The sequence below is a fragment of the Aethalodelphis obliquidens genome, unplaced genomic scaffold (assembly GCF_003676395.1).
Source record: "Aethalodelphis obliquidens isolate GAN/ISIS:26980383/991018 unplaced genomic scaffold, ASM367639v1 scaffold41, whole genome shotgun sequence".
NCBI lineage: Eukaryota > Metazoa > Chordata > Mammalia > Artiodactyla > Delphinidae > Aethalodelphis > Aethalodelphis obliquidens.
This window is the reverse complement of record NW_020837985.1, coordinates 16,766,562-16,780,979: the sequence shown is the minus strand read 5'-3', so window position 1 is coordinate 16,780,979 and position 14,418 is coordinate 16,766,562. Positions and strand designations below refer to the sequence as shown.

At 65.7% G+C, this 14,418-nt stretch overlaps 2 protein-coding genes across 5 annotated transcripts; one reads left to right on the top strand and one right to left on the bottom strand.

Annotated features, from left to right (window-relative positions):
• Positions 1-1,275: 1,275 nt before the first annotated feature.
• Positions 1,276-6,813, top strand: MROH6 (maestro heat like repeat family member 6). The gene is given in 15 exon segments (XM_027132341.1): positions 1,276-1,559; positions 1,714-1,866; positions 2,036-2,190; positions 2,776-2,893; positions 3,079-3,263; positions 3,353-3,490; positions 3,605-3,719; positions 3,829-3,972; positions 4,044-4,217; positions 4,390-4,459; positions 4,462-4,553; positions 4,805-4,942; positions 5,187-5,283; positions 5,395-5,460; positions 5,595-6,813. Coding segments are annotated over 15 exon segments (2,139 nt in total). The 5' UTR covers positions 1,276-1,307; the 3' UTR covers positions 5,837-6,813.
• Positions 6,814-9,580: 2,767 nt separating this feature from the next.
• Positions 9,581-14,349, bottom strand: GSDMD (gasdermin D). 4 transcript variants are annotated; one of them, XM_027132230.1, is made up of 11 exons: positions 14,231-14,349; positions 12,932-13,191; positions 12,556-12,748; positions 11,722-11,890; positions 11,504-11,606; positions 11,218-11,271; positions 10,851-10,922; positions 10,551-10,726; positions 10,267-10,408; positions 10,098-10,171; positions 9,581-9,967 (listed from the first exon to the last, which is right to left on the bottom strand). In XM_027132230.1, the coding sequence occupies exons 2-11, from the start codon at positions 13,146-13,148 to the stop codon at positions 9,728-9,730; spliced, it is 1,440 nt and encodes a 479-aa protein (XP_026988031.1). In that variant the 5' UTR covers positions 13,149-13,191; positions 14,231-14,349; the 3' UTR covers positions 9,581-9,727. The 4 variants fall into 4 exon arrangements, 3 of the variants coding, with proteins under 3 accessions (XP_026988031.1, XP_026988032.1, XP_026988030.1); XM_027132231.1 differs by having other exon boundaries at positions 12,932-13,023; XM_027132229.1 differs by lacking the exon at positions 14,231-14,349 and having other exon boundaries at positions 12,932-14,224.
• Between the last annotated feature and the right edge of the window lie 69 nt (positions 14,350-14,418).

Genomic DNA, 14,418 nt, shown 5'->3' with positions numbered 1-14,418 from the left:
GGCATCTGTCACGGCACGGACTAGGCCTGGGCCTTGGGGACCCAGCTCCCGCCCCTGCAGTCCTGGGAAAGGAGAGGAGGGCTCGGGGCCTGCCTGCACTAGAGCTGGTGGAGGTGAGGGAGCAGGGACTGGCTCAGCTCTGGGCACCTGGCCAGGGTCCTGGGCTGGCCCTGCCCCTGTGCGAGCAGGCTCGTCGGGTCTCCACCGGCTTTGCCTCCGGAGGAGCCACTCAGGAGAGGTTGGAGGCCCTGCGGGACAGAGGGTGGGGCCTGGGCTTCTCCCACCTGGGCGGGGGACAGAAGCAGGCCAGGACGAGGGGGAGTGCCGACTGTCCAGGGTGCTTCCCGGAGCACTTCTGCCTGCCCAGGTATTTGGCCAGACCAGCTCTTCTGGCTCCCCTGGACCAGGCTGGGCAGTGGCCGCTGCGCTGCTGGGTGAGGGCGACAGCGGGGATTTGGGGCAGAGGCCCGGTCAGGCCAGCCCTGGGGAGCAGGAGGCTCGGAGAGAGACACAGACTCCGCCCGCCACCGCCACACACACATCAGGACACGCACCAGGCCCCAGGTACCCACAGGTCACCACTTCTGAGCTTTACACTTCCTCAGTGCCAGGACCCAGACACTCCCCCACCCACCCACCGTGATCCATCCAGTGATGTCAGTCACCTGCAAGGGCACCTGGGAGGCACAGGGCAGCTCCTCTTGCTTCCGGCTCCCCCCCAGGGCTGCTCCAAATCATCCCCATGCCCGGGATGTCCGGCCGGGTCAGGATGCAGAGAGGAGAGCCCAGCCCCCGGCCGCAAGCGCAGCCTGGACCTGACTGCTTCTTTAGGGCTGAATCAGGCGAGGCCTCAGCTCAGGGCTGGGCCCAGACTTCTAAAACGTGCTGGGGCCTCCTCAGAGCTGTCTACACCTGCCCAGGATTCCTTGCCCAGACGGGTCGGAAGTCAGGGTCAGGGACCGTTCCCCCCCCCCCTTGCAGATCCACTGTCTCCCAGGGACCTTGCCCTTTTCCCAGGTCCTGGTGGGCAGAGCCTAGGCTGGCCACTCACCAACAACAGTCTGGGCGGGAAGACCCTTCAAAAGCCCCTGCAGGCACCACACCTGGGGACACCCCCGTGTGGCTCCCCGACCTCCCGCCCCCACAGAGCATGCACACGCACGTGCACCCACACGCTGCCACGCCTGTCCCTGGGCCCGCCTGCCTGGGGCCTGCTTCTAGGTCAGGCCTGGGCACGGCTTCTGGGAGGACCAGTGCCAGGTGCTGCGGGCTGAGCCCGGCTGAGCAGCTCAGTGTGTGCGGCGGCCATGGCTGGGGGCGCGTGGGACTGGGCCCAGGGGGCTCCCGTGGGAGCCCTAACCCTGACGGCTCTGGCTGAGGGGATCCGGGCCAGCCAGGGGCAGCCCCCGGGACCCCCTTCCACCGGCCCTCAGCCCGAACCTGAGCTTGAACGCGGGGTAGAGCCTGGGCGGGCAGCCGCCATTTCCCCAGCTGGCAGTGAGCCCTTCTCCCAGTCTCCTACCCAGGAGCCAGTCCCTGAGGGACCCGGTCTTCATCTGGTGAGCAGGAGGGATGCCTGGGGGGTAAAGGGGGACGGAGCTGGGAAAAAACAGAAAGGCCACGGGGGTTTTGTCAAGAGCTGGGACGGGGTGGGGAGGAAGAGAGTGTGAGAGGCAAGGGGGTCTCATAGTCTCCCCTCGCCCCCACTCCCAGACTCCCCAGAGTTCCTTGGAAGAGGGGGCCCTCGCAGACCTGGCGTCGTACACGGGCTGCCTGTCTGGACGAGGCTGGCTTTGGGGAACGCAGGCGACAGCACTCACCCTGTCCTCAGCCCTGGAGGCCTGGGGGGAGTGGCTGGAGGACCAGGTTAGCCCCCGTCCCCTCCCTGCCCTTGGAGTCTCCCGCCTGGTCCCCTCCAGGGTTGGGGGCTAGAGGGAGCAGCCCCCTTCAGGCCGCAGCTGCTTGGTCAGGGTACTGAGGGTAACGTGCAGGGGTCACGGAGACTGGACCACTGACGTCCGCCCCTCCACGCCAGGTGCACGGCCTTGTGCGAGGGCCGCTGGCACAGGTGCCCAGCCTGGCAGAGTGGAGGCCCCAGCGGGCGGCCCTGCAGGTGCTGAGCACACTGGCCCTGGAGCACTGTCGGGCCGTGGTGTGTGCACTGCTGCCGCGCTCACTGTCCCCGGACCGGTAACCCGCCCCGCCCCGCCAGACGCCGCATCCCCCCCGCGGCCCGACGCAGCTTCCCTCCCCTTTCCGGCTTGTTGTGGAGACTGGCCCAGGGTGGGGTGGGTCACAGCGGGGCAGGGCCTTCCCTGCCTTCCGCTCCTGCCTCTCACCCACTGAGGGTCCTCAGGGCTGGCTTCCAGGCTTGGGGCCTGCCTTCTCTCTCCAGGCCTCTCCTGCAGCCCAGCCCGGCGGGGTGTGCTTCCGAGCAAGCCAGATGGCTGCTGCACCCCGGCGCCCATGGCTCTTTGGTGAGTCTGCCCCAGGAGAGCTACCTGTGGCTTTACTCTCCACGGTGATTGTTCGTGATGCCAGGCCTGTCTCACCGCTACTGGCCAAACAGGGTCTGCGTGGTCCCGCCGGGCAGTTGATCCTGCAGACTTGGCTCCGTTGTGGTCTCTGCACAGATGCCACTTATTTTGTTTCTCTGGGATTGCGGGGTTGATTACCTGCCCCTCCTCCTGCTGGAGTCCCAGTGGCCGCCTCCCTGACCTGGAGACGCCCCTCATCCCAGCGCCAGGCCCTGGCTCACACGCCCCGTGCCCCCAGGGCGGCAGCCGAGCTTTGGCGTGGCCTGAGCCAGAACCAGCGCGTGAATGGGCAGGTGCTGGTGCAGCTGCTGTGGGTGCTAAAGGGCTCGGCCAGATGCCAGCTGGAGGCACTGGTGGTAGGTGGCATTGCCAGGGACTCCCCTGGCCCTGGCCCAAGGGGACAGGAGAGTCTGGGCTCAGGGGTTTGGGGGCAGCAGGCTCTCACCTGAGTCACACCCATCCATAACGTCTCTCAAGCATAGAGGCTTTGTCCTCGCCCTGTCTGCAGCGTCTGAGCCTGAATGAGCCCCTTGTTCCATAGGCCACTCGTGCCCTTGGGGAGATGCTGGCTGTGTCAGGCTGCGTGGGTGCCACGCGGGGCTTCTACCCGCATCTTCTCCTTGTGCTGGTCACACAGCTACATGAGCTGGCCCGGGACCCATGCCCCACTGACATCCCCAAGGTTTGGGCCCCATCCCACCAAGGGCTACTGTACAGCCACGCCAGGTGAGGGGTGCACACCGGGGGGAGTGAGGGCTGGGCCAGTGCCCTCCTGGCCCTCACTGCCCATTCGTCTGCTGCCCCCCCCCCCCCAGCTGCACAGTGGAGGCCTTGAAGGCCCTGTTCACTGGGGATAGCTGCTGCATGGTGGTCACGTGCATGGAGCAGGCTGGACGCTGGAGAAGACTGGTGGGAGCCCACACCCACCTGGAGGGTGTCCTGCTGCTGGCCAGGTGCAGGGCAGGGGTGTGGGATAAGAGGCAGGGGCATGGGGGTTGTTGGGTAGAGGCTTCGTGAGGGGCGAGGCCGGACGCAGAGGGAGAGCTCCTATTTCCGCCTCATCACAGTGCCATGGTGGCGCACGCCGACCACCACCTGCGAGGCCTGTTCGCGGACTTGCTGCCCCAGCTGCGCAGCGCGGAAGACGCACAGCGCCTCACGGCTATGGCCTTCTTCAGCGGAGTGAGCCCGCTTCCAGGATGGGTGGTGAGGGGTGACCATGGACTTGGCCCCTAAGCGGCCGGGCCGGCACGGGAACGCGAGCGTGCTGACCCTGTGTCCCCCCGCCCAGCTGTTGCAGAGCCGGCCCACCACACGGCTTCTGCGGGAGGAGGTCATCCTGGACCGGCTCTGCGCTTGGCAGGGCGACCCCGAGCCCACCGTGCACTGGCTGGGCCTGCTGGGCCTCGGCCACCTGGCGCTGAACCGCAGGAAGGTGAGGGGCAGGACTGGGCGGGGTCTGGGCGGGGTCTGCGAGGGGTCTCCCACGAGTCCCCGTCCCTGCAGGTGCGTCACGTGTGCACGCTGCTGCCCGCGCTCCTGGGCGCCCTGGGCGAGGGTGGCGCGCGGCTCGTGGGCGCCGCACTGGGGACGCTGCGGAGGGTCCTGATGCGGCCGCGGGCACCGGTGCGGCTCCTGGGCGCGGAGCTGGGACCGCTCCTCCCACCGCTTGTGGAAGACGTGAGCCCGCCCCTCCGGCCCCGCCCCTCCCGCCGTCACCACCCCCTCCCCAGGCTCTCCCAGGGTTCCCCAACCAGGCCCCGCTCCTGGCCCCGAGATCACGCCCCCAGACGGCAGCCCTCCGGACACCCTCTCTCTGCTGGCTCCGCCCTGACCGCGCCCTGCTATGCAGGCCCGGGACTCGGTCCGCGCCTCGGCGGTCGGGCTCCTCGGGACGCTGGTGCGGCGCGGCTGGGGCGGGCTCCGGGACTCCGCGGCCCCCTGCGGAAGCTGGTGCTGCAGAGTCTCGTGCCGCTGCTGTTGCGACTGTATGACCCCAGCCGGGACACCAATGAGGTCAGTCCCCCCAAGACTGTCCCAGGGCTGTCTCCATCCAGCCCCACCCATTCCCACGACAGCTGCCTCTCCAAAGATTACAGGTCGGGGACTTCTCCCAGGACCTCAGGTGCAGGTGACATGCGCAGCCAGGTTCCTGGTCTTTCCTGGGCCGCCTGCGCCTCCACCCCTCATCCTGGCCACCTCCCCCCTCCCAGGCCATTTCTTGCCACTTTCTGGACTCCTAACCTTGCTGCCTTCCCCTGTTCCAGAGCTCAGAGTGGACCCTGACCCTCTGTGACCAGGCCCTGCGCTGGGGCCTACTGGAGGAGATGATCACCGTGGCCCACTGCAACAGCCCTGAGGCCCTAAGCTGCATCTGCCACCGCCTGGTCAGTTGGGGGAGGACAGTGACAATGATGGGGTATATGGTCAGCTGCCCGCTTGGTCCAATGTACACCAGGGCCACTCCCGCCAAACTGAGCCTTCCCACCCTTGCAGTCAAGGTGGTGGCAGGTCTAAAGCCTCAGGTCCTGATGCCATGTCCCGGGGGATCCCCAGGGCCCTCAGCCCCTGGACTCACCTCTGCGGCCTCCTTCCCATGCAGAATTGGCCCTCCTGTCCTGCTATGAGCCCTTCTGTCCCCGGGTTTAGGGGTACCCGAGTCACGTGCCCCGCTTCCTGAGCCAGACCCAGGGCTACCTGCGGAACCCACAGGACTCCCTGCGCTGGGCAGCTGTGGTGCTCGTGGGTAAGGCAGTCCTGGTGTCACACTGTCCCTTGCACCTAGGGCTCTGGGAGCTGGGCCAGCCCCTCCCTGCTGTGGGCAGGGGGCCAGCACTCAGGGTTTGCTTTGGTCCAGGCTTCCTGGTCCATCACTCAAGCCCCCGCCGCATCAACCAGGACCTGCTAGACAATCTGTTCCAGGGTGAGGACCCGACTCACCGGGGCATGGGGTTCCAGAAAGGTGGTGGGCGCTAGGGCGGAGCGGATGGGAATGGGTGGATGGAGAGCTGGGGCCCTGGGGCCCTCCCGCGCCATGAACTGCCCTGTCCCCCACAGACCTGGGGCAGCTGCAGAGTGACCCTGAGCCCACTGTGGTGGCAGCGGCACAAGCGTCCACCCAGCAGGTGGTGCTGCGGGCTCAGGCGCAGCACCCTCCCTGCCGTGGGTGCCTCCTGCGCCTTCCCTGCCTGGGCCGGCGCCACGCCCACCCTGCCCGGCCCCCACCAGTCTACAGAGACAGCCCGTTCCAGCACCACCGGAGCCCTGCTGGCCCCTGGGGCTGCTTAGGACCAGGCTGAGCCCGACTGGCCCGCCCCCCACCGCTCTGCGGCCAGTCTTGGCAGGGGCACATCTGCAGAAGAGGCCCCCCCTTGAGGGGCACCCTGGGCTCGGTGCTGGGCACCAATGCCTGCCCCCCGGAGCCACGCAAGGCCTGTTGCACACAAAGACCCCTCTCCGGGAGCTCACCCCCCCAGACAGCCCTACGACCTAGAGGGGGCACGCACCTTCTGACGGAGCACCATTTCGCCCTCAGCCTCTTGCCTCGTACACCCCTGAGTCCATCTGTCCCCCCTCAGCCCCCTGCCTGGATGACACCTGACCTCCCGGGCCGAGGCCTGGTGGGGGCCACTGTGAAGCTGACACAGCCCTGGGAGCCGGCGCCGTGATAGGCCGCCCTCTGCCTGGGCCCTCCCGGCCGCCCCAGCAGCCCATCACTCCTCGTCACGTGCTCCACTCCTGGCTGGCCATGTCCTGGCCTGAGGTTCTGAGGTTCCTGGCCAAGAAGCACTGATCTGTCCTCCTGTCCACACCCGCTGCCCCACAGCCTGGCCCCGTTCCTGCCCCTCCCCCGCACTTACCGTGTCAGACCCCACCTGGGCCTTCTCCGGAAGCTGTCCCCGACCTCCCCACTGGACAGCACGGACCCGAGATGACACCTGCGGGCTCAGGTGTGGGCTGCCAGCATTCGCACCCCACTAGGCTGAGCTGTCGCGCCGGCACCCCAGCACCCTGCTCAGGGGTGAATGGAGGCGTGACTGGACACGTGGGGAAGAGGGCCCTCAGGACGGCTCCGAGGCCGTGACCCAATCCATCCAGACCCTGGACGGGCGGCTTCCTCCACCTGGAGTGCCCACCTTGAGGTGTCCTCTTGCCCTTTCAGGGCCCCCCCAATGCTGCCTCCTCCTCAGAGGAGGCCTCAACTCACACAGCCTCTTGGAGGCTGGGGTCCTGCCCATCCCTGTGGAAAGCGTTTAAAATAAACACACGGATCCTAGGGGTTCAGCGTCTGTCTGGGGCCTGGGTCTGGGCCAAGGCTGGGTTCTGATGCGCTGGGCCTGGTCCGAGATCGGGCTGGGGCTGAGATTACAAGGAAGACAGCACGTAGCCAGGAGTTCGGGTCGGCTCCGGGGTGGGCGGAAGGCCAGGCAGGTTCCACCCTGAGCTGAGAAGCTGTGCTTTGGGCCTACGCATGCCGAGCCAATGGGGCCGGGGCTCAGCAGGAAGGGGTTGGGGTCTCCTCGTAGGTCATTCCCAGGGCAGGGGAGGCTCGGGCCGAGGGCACTGGTCTGTGTGAAGCCAGGGGCATGGTTTGGGGTATTGGTTCGGCTTCTCCAAAGCAGATGCCCAAACTGGATTAAGCTACAAGAAATATATCGGGGTACACGCTGGAGAGGCCAGGAGGCTGTCAGACGCCCGTAAAGGAGAGGAGGACGGAAGGAAGGGAGGTTGGTGGGAATGTCCTCAGGGGGTTCTTCAGCCTGTCACCCATCAAGGAGGCTCCAGCTCCCAGGCCTGGGGGTCCCTCCTCAGCTTCCATGGCTGCAGGTGGGGCCCACGAGGAGCACCCTCACAGCCGCCCGACTTGGTCTGGGTCTGGGCCTGGGCTCAGCAGGAGCCTGGCGGACTTCAGTGGCAGCCCCCATGGGCAGAAGCAAGCCTGGCCCCCACTGCTTGCAGCCGAGGAGCCAGAAGCTGGGTGAGCATTGGATGCCCATTTCCCCCACCAGGCACACGCTTGTCCCACTGCAGAGCACAGCTGGGCAGGCTAGTGGCAACCCCCAGTGACGCCCACTGGAAAGGAGAGCCCAGCCTCAGATGAGGGCTCGGGCAGGCAGCACCCCCCCTCTTCTCGCGACGCCTCCGTGATGCCTGGGCTTCTTAGGCCTGGGAGCCCGTACTCCTCCCTGTAGCAGGCCAGTTGGAGTGCAGGCTTCTCTTGGATGATCAGTCTTGTGTGCAAGACTGCCTTGCCGTGGTCCCCTGCCCCATCGCTGGAAGCCCTGCTAGACTCCCTGCTTGCCAGATGTTGGGTTCACTCAGAGCCTGTTGCTTTGTCCTGGGAGTGTAACCCTTCTCGGGGATTTCTCTGCTGGGATCCTCAGGGAGGCTCCAGGTGGATCAGTGCTGCCGTAGCCCTGCTCCCAGGCGAGCATCGCTGGTTGAGTGTCCAGGCTGTCCAGGCTCTTCCAGTCCCGTCCCCCTTGGTTTTGCCTTTCAAGTCCCCCTAATGCGGTTCCCAAAGGAGGGGCGTGGGCCCTGGTGAACACAAACAGGCTTGAGAGGTGTCCAGCTTCTCCTCTCCCTGTGTGAGGGGTAGATCTCTAGGGGTTTCTGTTTGCTTTTTTTAAACATTGATTTATTGATTTAGGCTGCCCCAGGTCTTAGTCCGGCGCTCGTGATCTTTGTCGCGGCACGTAGGACCTTTCAGCTGCGGCACGCACGCAGGATCTGGTTTCCCGACCAGGGATCGAACCCGGGCCCCCTGCATTGGGAGCACAGAGTCTTACCCACTGGGCCACCAGGGAGGTCCCTTCTAGCAGTTTCTGTACCAGGATCTGGGATGTTTGGGGAACCCTCTGGGTTTGTTTTTTTTTTTTAATTATAAATTTATTTATTTTTGGCTGCATTGGGTCTTCGTTGCAGTGCGCGGGCTTCTCATGTGGTGGCTTCTCTTTGTGGTGGAGCACGGGCTCTAGGCACGTGGGCTTCAGTAGTTGTGGCACGCGGGCTCAGTAGTTGTGGCTCGCGGGCTCTAGAGCGCAGGCTCGGTAGTTGTGGCGCACAGGTTTCGTTGCTCCGCGGCATGTGGGATCTTCCCAGACCAGGGCTCGAACCCGCGTCGCCTGCATTGGCAGGCGGATTCTTAACCACTGTGCCACCAGGGAAGACCCAAACACTCTGTTTTAATATTAATTTTACTGTTGGCCTCAATCATGAGTTTTCTCGGGGGTTAATGTCCCAACCACGGCAGGGCCGATCATCCCTTCTCTTTAGCCAGTCCTGAGGCTGCAGGGCAGTGTGAGCCTGACAGGAGGGGAGCGCGGCTTCCCCCGCCTTCCGCCAAGCGGAGGATGGCAGACTGGCTCCCACGGGGAGAGGCGAATTTCTCCTGGCTGTTCAAGCTCCAAGATGAGAATAAGTCCTTGGCTGAATCAGTTACTATCTCTCCTTGCACGTGGGGCCGTTCCACCCCCGCCCCCACGCCCCAGGGAGGCTCAGGCACCCTGGTCCAGGGAGGCTCTGAGCCCTGCCGAAGGCCCAGGGACTGCGACTCAGGGGCCCAGAGCCCTCCTCTCGGGAGACTCTTACCTTTGAGCGAATTAATTTGGATGAGACATACCCCAAAGACCAGTTGCTCTGGTTCGGGTCACTTCCCTGGGGCCCCAGTGCAGCCCCAGGAGGGCAAATCTGTGTGCCTGTCCGTACACCTTTTCTCTGTCCTCTCTGCGCCCCGGAGGGCAAGGACAGCCCCCGCTCCCTGCATCAGTACGTTCTCAAGTTCCCTGAGGCAGACAGAGAACCATCTTGAGGGCTGGAATCGCCCCGTCCCGTTCTTTCCAGGCCAGCCGGCTGGGGGAGGGCGCCAGGAGCCCGGCCACGTGGCTGCTCACTCTGGAGCGATCCGGTGCAGCACAGGGAACGCCCCCTCAGCCCCACGGGAGAGATGCCTGCTCTCAGCCCCCAGGTCCCTCCCCATATGAGGCCCCATCCCCGTCGCTGCCCGACCCCTGACACAGGGCCCCTTGAAAGCTCAGTGAGCATTTTCCCTTCGTTCATCACATTTATTGTCTTTCCTCAACTCCCAGGCCTTGTGGGGAGCTGCCCACATGGCTGGGTGTGGCTCCTGGCAGCTGGGTGGGCATGAGCTCTGCCCCGACTAGAGAGCTGCCCTGCGGGCAGGCTGCAGGCTAGCAGAGCCGGCTCAGCCTGAACAGCAGTGCGAGGCAGGCGTAAAGCGCATTCGCACAGCCCTGGGCCTCCGGTTTCCAGCACACCTGGGGGGCGCCCACCTGTGGCTCAAGGCCACACTCCTCCAGCAGGACCCAGGTGGGTGCCTCTGAGCCCCAGCTGCTCCCCAGGAGCTCGTGCGGCAGGGACACGGCCCTGTGCTCCTGCCATGGGGTGCTCTGCTCCAAAAGGCTCTCCACCTGGCAGAACAGGGTGGGAGGTTGTCAGAGGGGCCCCCAGGATTCTGGCACCATCCACACCACCCCAGCCCAGATGCACTGGGTCCGCACCTCCGGCACAGCCCCTCCCCTACAAGCTGGGCCCACTCACCAGTTTGAACGCCCCTGACAGGGCCCCCATCTCCAGCACCTCAGCCAGCAGCACGTGCTGGGTTGCACTCAGCACTGGGGAGAGACCTTGGGTGAGAGGGGTTCTGGAAGGCCAGCTAGGGAAGCCCACATTCCTGCTCCCTGCCTGTCCCACCCCCGGAGCCCCTCACCAGCTAGAGCTTGCAGCAGGTAGAAGACGGGGCCGGCAAGTCTCTTTTCCAGCCTTCTGGAGGAGAACACCAGGCACTCGAGGACAGCACCCACCGGACCATCCCGAGACTCCAAAAGCCCGCCACGCAGGCCGTGCTCCAGCTGGGGGTGAGGGCGTGGGGCGGGTGGGTGAGCGCGGGGGCGGGGCGCAGGCACCAGCTCTGCCCGCCCCACCCCGCCCCAGCTCGCCCCCCACCCACCCACCACCCCTGCACGCCCCCCACGCCCCACCCAGCTCTCTCACCGACTCATCCAGGGCTTGCAGGGCGGCCTCGTCCCGCAGCACCTGCCCGAGGGCCCCCAGCAGCTGCCGACAAGGCTCCCTGGACAAGCCCTCCAGGCCCACGGCCCAAGCCTCCACTTCTGCCTGCAGGCCCTGGAAGCCTTCGGTGGTCGCCAACCGGTCCTCCATGGGCCCATCTGTGGGGACAGGGCTGCCATTGCCCAGGTACCCACGTGGCCCCGGGGAGCCCTGGTTATGGAGGGCAGACCACAGGGGGGCAGAAGGGGAGCCCACCAGGGGGGTGGCCAAGAAGGTACTGACCCGACAGGAACTTGAAGCGGAGAGAGAGAAATTTTGTGGAGGTGAGGCAGGAGGACCGCTGCAGCTGGCCACCTGCAGTGTAGGAGGGCCTGTAGTCTGGACGAGGCAGGGCTGGTCAGCGCAGGGCTGGGTCCCCGAGCCAGAGAGGCCTGAGGCCTCCCCTCGGCCCTCACAGCCTGTCACCACCACCCCAGTACTGGCAGCCCAGGACAGGGAGCAAGGTCGAACCAGGCTGGTGTCAGCCTGTCACCATGTCACCCGTGTGTGCGTGTGTGTGTGCGCGCGTGTGTGCGTCCCCCGGCTGTGCTGTGCTGGGCAGGAGAATGCCTCATCAGCTCATCCCATTGCCCAGGTCCACAGGCCTCACCTTCCTGCTGTGGCCTGAAGGTCGTCTGCTTCTTGTCCGGGAAGAAGAGGATGTCTGGCAGCCAGACAGGAGCAGAGGTGGGAAAGCAGGTTGGCGGGGCACTTGGCATCTCCCTCCCAAGCTGGGACCCCCTGTGCAGTACCCCCATTGTGCCCCAACCTCCCAAATGCCAGAGCAAGGGACCCTCGGCCACCCCGACCCAGATGCCCCCAGTGACCCCTGGGGGCTCTTCCAGGCCTCTCTGCCATGGAGTTGGGCCCCAGAAGTCACCGTGATCCTGGCTCACCCCAGTCAGAGCCAATAACCAGCTGGGCCACCCGAAAGGCGAGGATGCTGCCCGCGGGGATGGTGACCATCTTGTTCTGGCTCAGGTGGCCCTCGCCTCTGCCCTGACAGATGGATATGGGCTCAGGACTGGGCTCTGGGTCGTGGGGCCAGACGTAACAGGGTGCTGGTGGCAGGGCTCTGCCCCACTCTGCCTCCCCAGCCCGAGCCCCCGCACACCTGCAAGCCCATGGCTCCCGGAAGTGCAAACTGGCCGGAGCCCTCCTGCTTTTGGGTCCGGGTGACTTCCACCTCCTGCTGTGTCTGCAGCACCTCGGTCACGACGAACACGTCATCCCCACGATTCCGCAGCTGCTGCAGGACTTTGTGCTCAGGCCGCCGCAAGCGCCTGTGGTGAGCAGACCAATGGGAAGCTCGCAGCGGTGCACCCTGCGCTCCCCTCCCCCTGCCACGGGGCGGGCTTCCGTTCCCTGGACCTCAGCCTTTGTGGCCATAGGGGTTGGGGGCGGTGACACGGCCGAGGAGACCGAGAGCTCTGTGGATGCCCAGGCACGGGATACCCATCATTCCCTCCCTGGTGCTCCCGACAATGTTTGTGAGTGGGTGGGGTGCAGGAAGAAAAGACAAGGTCCAGTGGGGACGGGTGGACACCTGAAGACCTCTGGAGGGGCCCACCCTGTTGGCCGGTTGCTCACCTGGCTGCTCTCTCCCTCCACTCCCTGCCGCTCCCAGGGTTCAAATCTCATGTCTCCGCTCTGAGCTAATGGTCCTTCTCCCCAGGGTCCCTGTGTCTGCTCCACCCCAGCAGCCCAGCCCCCTCGCAGTGGGACTTGGTCTGACCCCTGACCCTAGGGCCCTGCCTGGCCGCCCTGGCCCGCAGGATGCAGGCCCCCAGGACCTCTGCAGCCTCCTTCCCTGCCCACTGGTCCCAGCATGCCCCTGCCTCTGGGACTTCCCTCAGCCTGGCAGAGACCCCCTGTGACTCCTGCTGCCCCGAGGTCCTGACCCAGAGGCTGCCCAGTTTCAGCAGGGCCCCGCCACCCCAGGGCTCACCTCTCTCGATGCATGGCTTCCCAGGTGTTGGGCGCCACTCGCAGCGTGCACACGATCATCGAGGCGCTGGAGCTGCCGGACACCGCGGCCCCGCCTGACAGCTTCCCCTGTCCTGGGGCCGCCAGCTCCACGCTGCCCTGCATCTTCCCATCCATAGCATCGTGGAAATGGAAGGTGTTGCCACACTCCACAGCTGGAGCAAGACCAGAGCTGAGGCCCATCCCACCATCCGCCGCCTTTCCCCCCGGGCAGAGGGGCCTCTGAAAAGTGCCTGCCCTCTGGAAGCAGGAGCCCAGAGGCCCAGAGCAGGTGGCAGCGGGCCTGCCCCCTCCTCCCCCGACCCGACCCATGGCTCTGACAGTGCCAAGTGGGGTACCTGGCTCTGGGGCGTCGGGCTCCAGGATGTCCCTGATGGACAGGTTGACACGTGTGTAGCGGTGTTTCCAGAACCGTGAACTCGAGGACTTCCTGCCCAAAAGGCAGTAGAGCTGGAAGCTGGTGGAGCTCTGCAGGCTGTCCACAGGGGTGAGCTCCCCACCGTGGTCCAGCTCCTGGACCACGCTCCTGACCACCCTTGCAAAGGCCGATGCCATGCTCCTGAGGAGGGCAGCTGGGTCAGGCCTTGCACCCGCAGGGCTGGAAGAGGGCGGGCGGCAGAGGGGGAAGGTAGGTGCCTGGACGTCTCCAGTGATGGGGAGCTCTTTCCCTCCAAAGCAGTCCTGCTTGGCTAGTCCTGGGATGCTCTGACTGGCAGAAGGCGCTTTCTGACTATCACCCAACACAAAGACAAGCAGAAGCACACCCGGGCATCCACTAGTCCATCTTTCCAAGGGGCCATGAGCACCTCCAGGGTGGGGCGTCATTCACAGCCCTCAGTGGGACTCAGGCCACGCACACCAGCTGTTCTGTGATCAGAGTGCCCACATGGAGCCCGAGAAAGCCCTGGGACTCAGCGCTTGGGGCGGGGGGGGCAGCCCTGGCCACCCACCAAGGCCTCTTGTCCCTTTGTCACTTCAACAAGGCTTAGGGCTGCTCACGAAAAGCAGCCACTGAGGAAGGGCAGGGCAAGGCTGGGGCCTTGGAGTGACCCCGAGCCACTGCTCTGTCTGCTGTAGCAGCTCCCCCCGCTGGCTGAGGTGTTCAGAGGGCGGGGGAAGAATCAGAAGCCATCACTTCCTGGGCAGTTGGTGCAAAGGCCCACAGCAAGGCCCAGCCAAAGTGTCCCCAGCTCCTAGACGTGTCCTCCAGGGCTTTCTCTGCGCCCAAAGCTCCGTGAGCCACTAGTCTGTCTTCAGGGGTCAGAAGCCAATGTGGGCCTGACTCAGGACCCAGGACATCTGGGCTCCAGGCACGGGGGCCAGCCCTTAGGAAGCCTCTGAGCTTCAGGGATGGTCTGAAGTCTGAGAGTGGCCCAAGGAGCACCTAGAGGGCCTACCTGGAGTTAAGCCCAAACCAGCCGGGCTGGGGAGGGCACCCCCTTCCCAGAGGCCTGGGGCTTCCCCAAACCTGTCTGGGATTGCGAGTCCTTGGGGGGCTTGGGGAAGCCGCAGAAGGGTGCCCGGACCAGGTCTCCACCCAGAGGAGCTGGCCTCCCCCCACCCAGCACTAGGGAGAGCCCCCCCTGGAACCAGGGCAGGCAGTGGGGTGCGGCGCGCAGGGGCGGGGAGCAGCTCACCGTGACCGTGACTGTTGCGTGCCTGCGCCCACAGAGCTGAAGCCAGGCCGCTCTGCTGGCTGGGGTCGGAGGGCTCTGCCCCGGAGCTGCCGAGCTAGCACACAACCCAAAGTTTCCCAGATCCAAAAGTGAAACCTCGGCCGGCCTGCAGCAGCCACAGCCCGGAAACCCCCGTGAGCCCGCCCCGC

Excerpts from the sequence above, each read along its gene's own strand:
- GSDMD (XM_027132229.1), bottom strand. The coding sequence starts at position 13,418 with ATGACGCCCCACCCTGGAGGTGCTCATGGCCCCTTGGAAAGATGGACT. Across the intron at positions 12,749-12,931 it reads GCCCGACGCCCCAGAGCCAG|CTGTGGAGTGTGGCAACACC; the intron begins GTACCCCACTTG and ends GTCTTGCTCCAG. Across the intron at positions 11,891-12,555 it reads GAAGCCATGCATCGAGAGAG|GCGCTTGCGGCGGCCTGAGC; the intron begins GTGAGCCCTGGG and ends TGCTCACCACAG.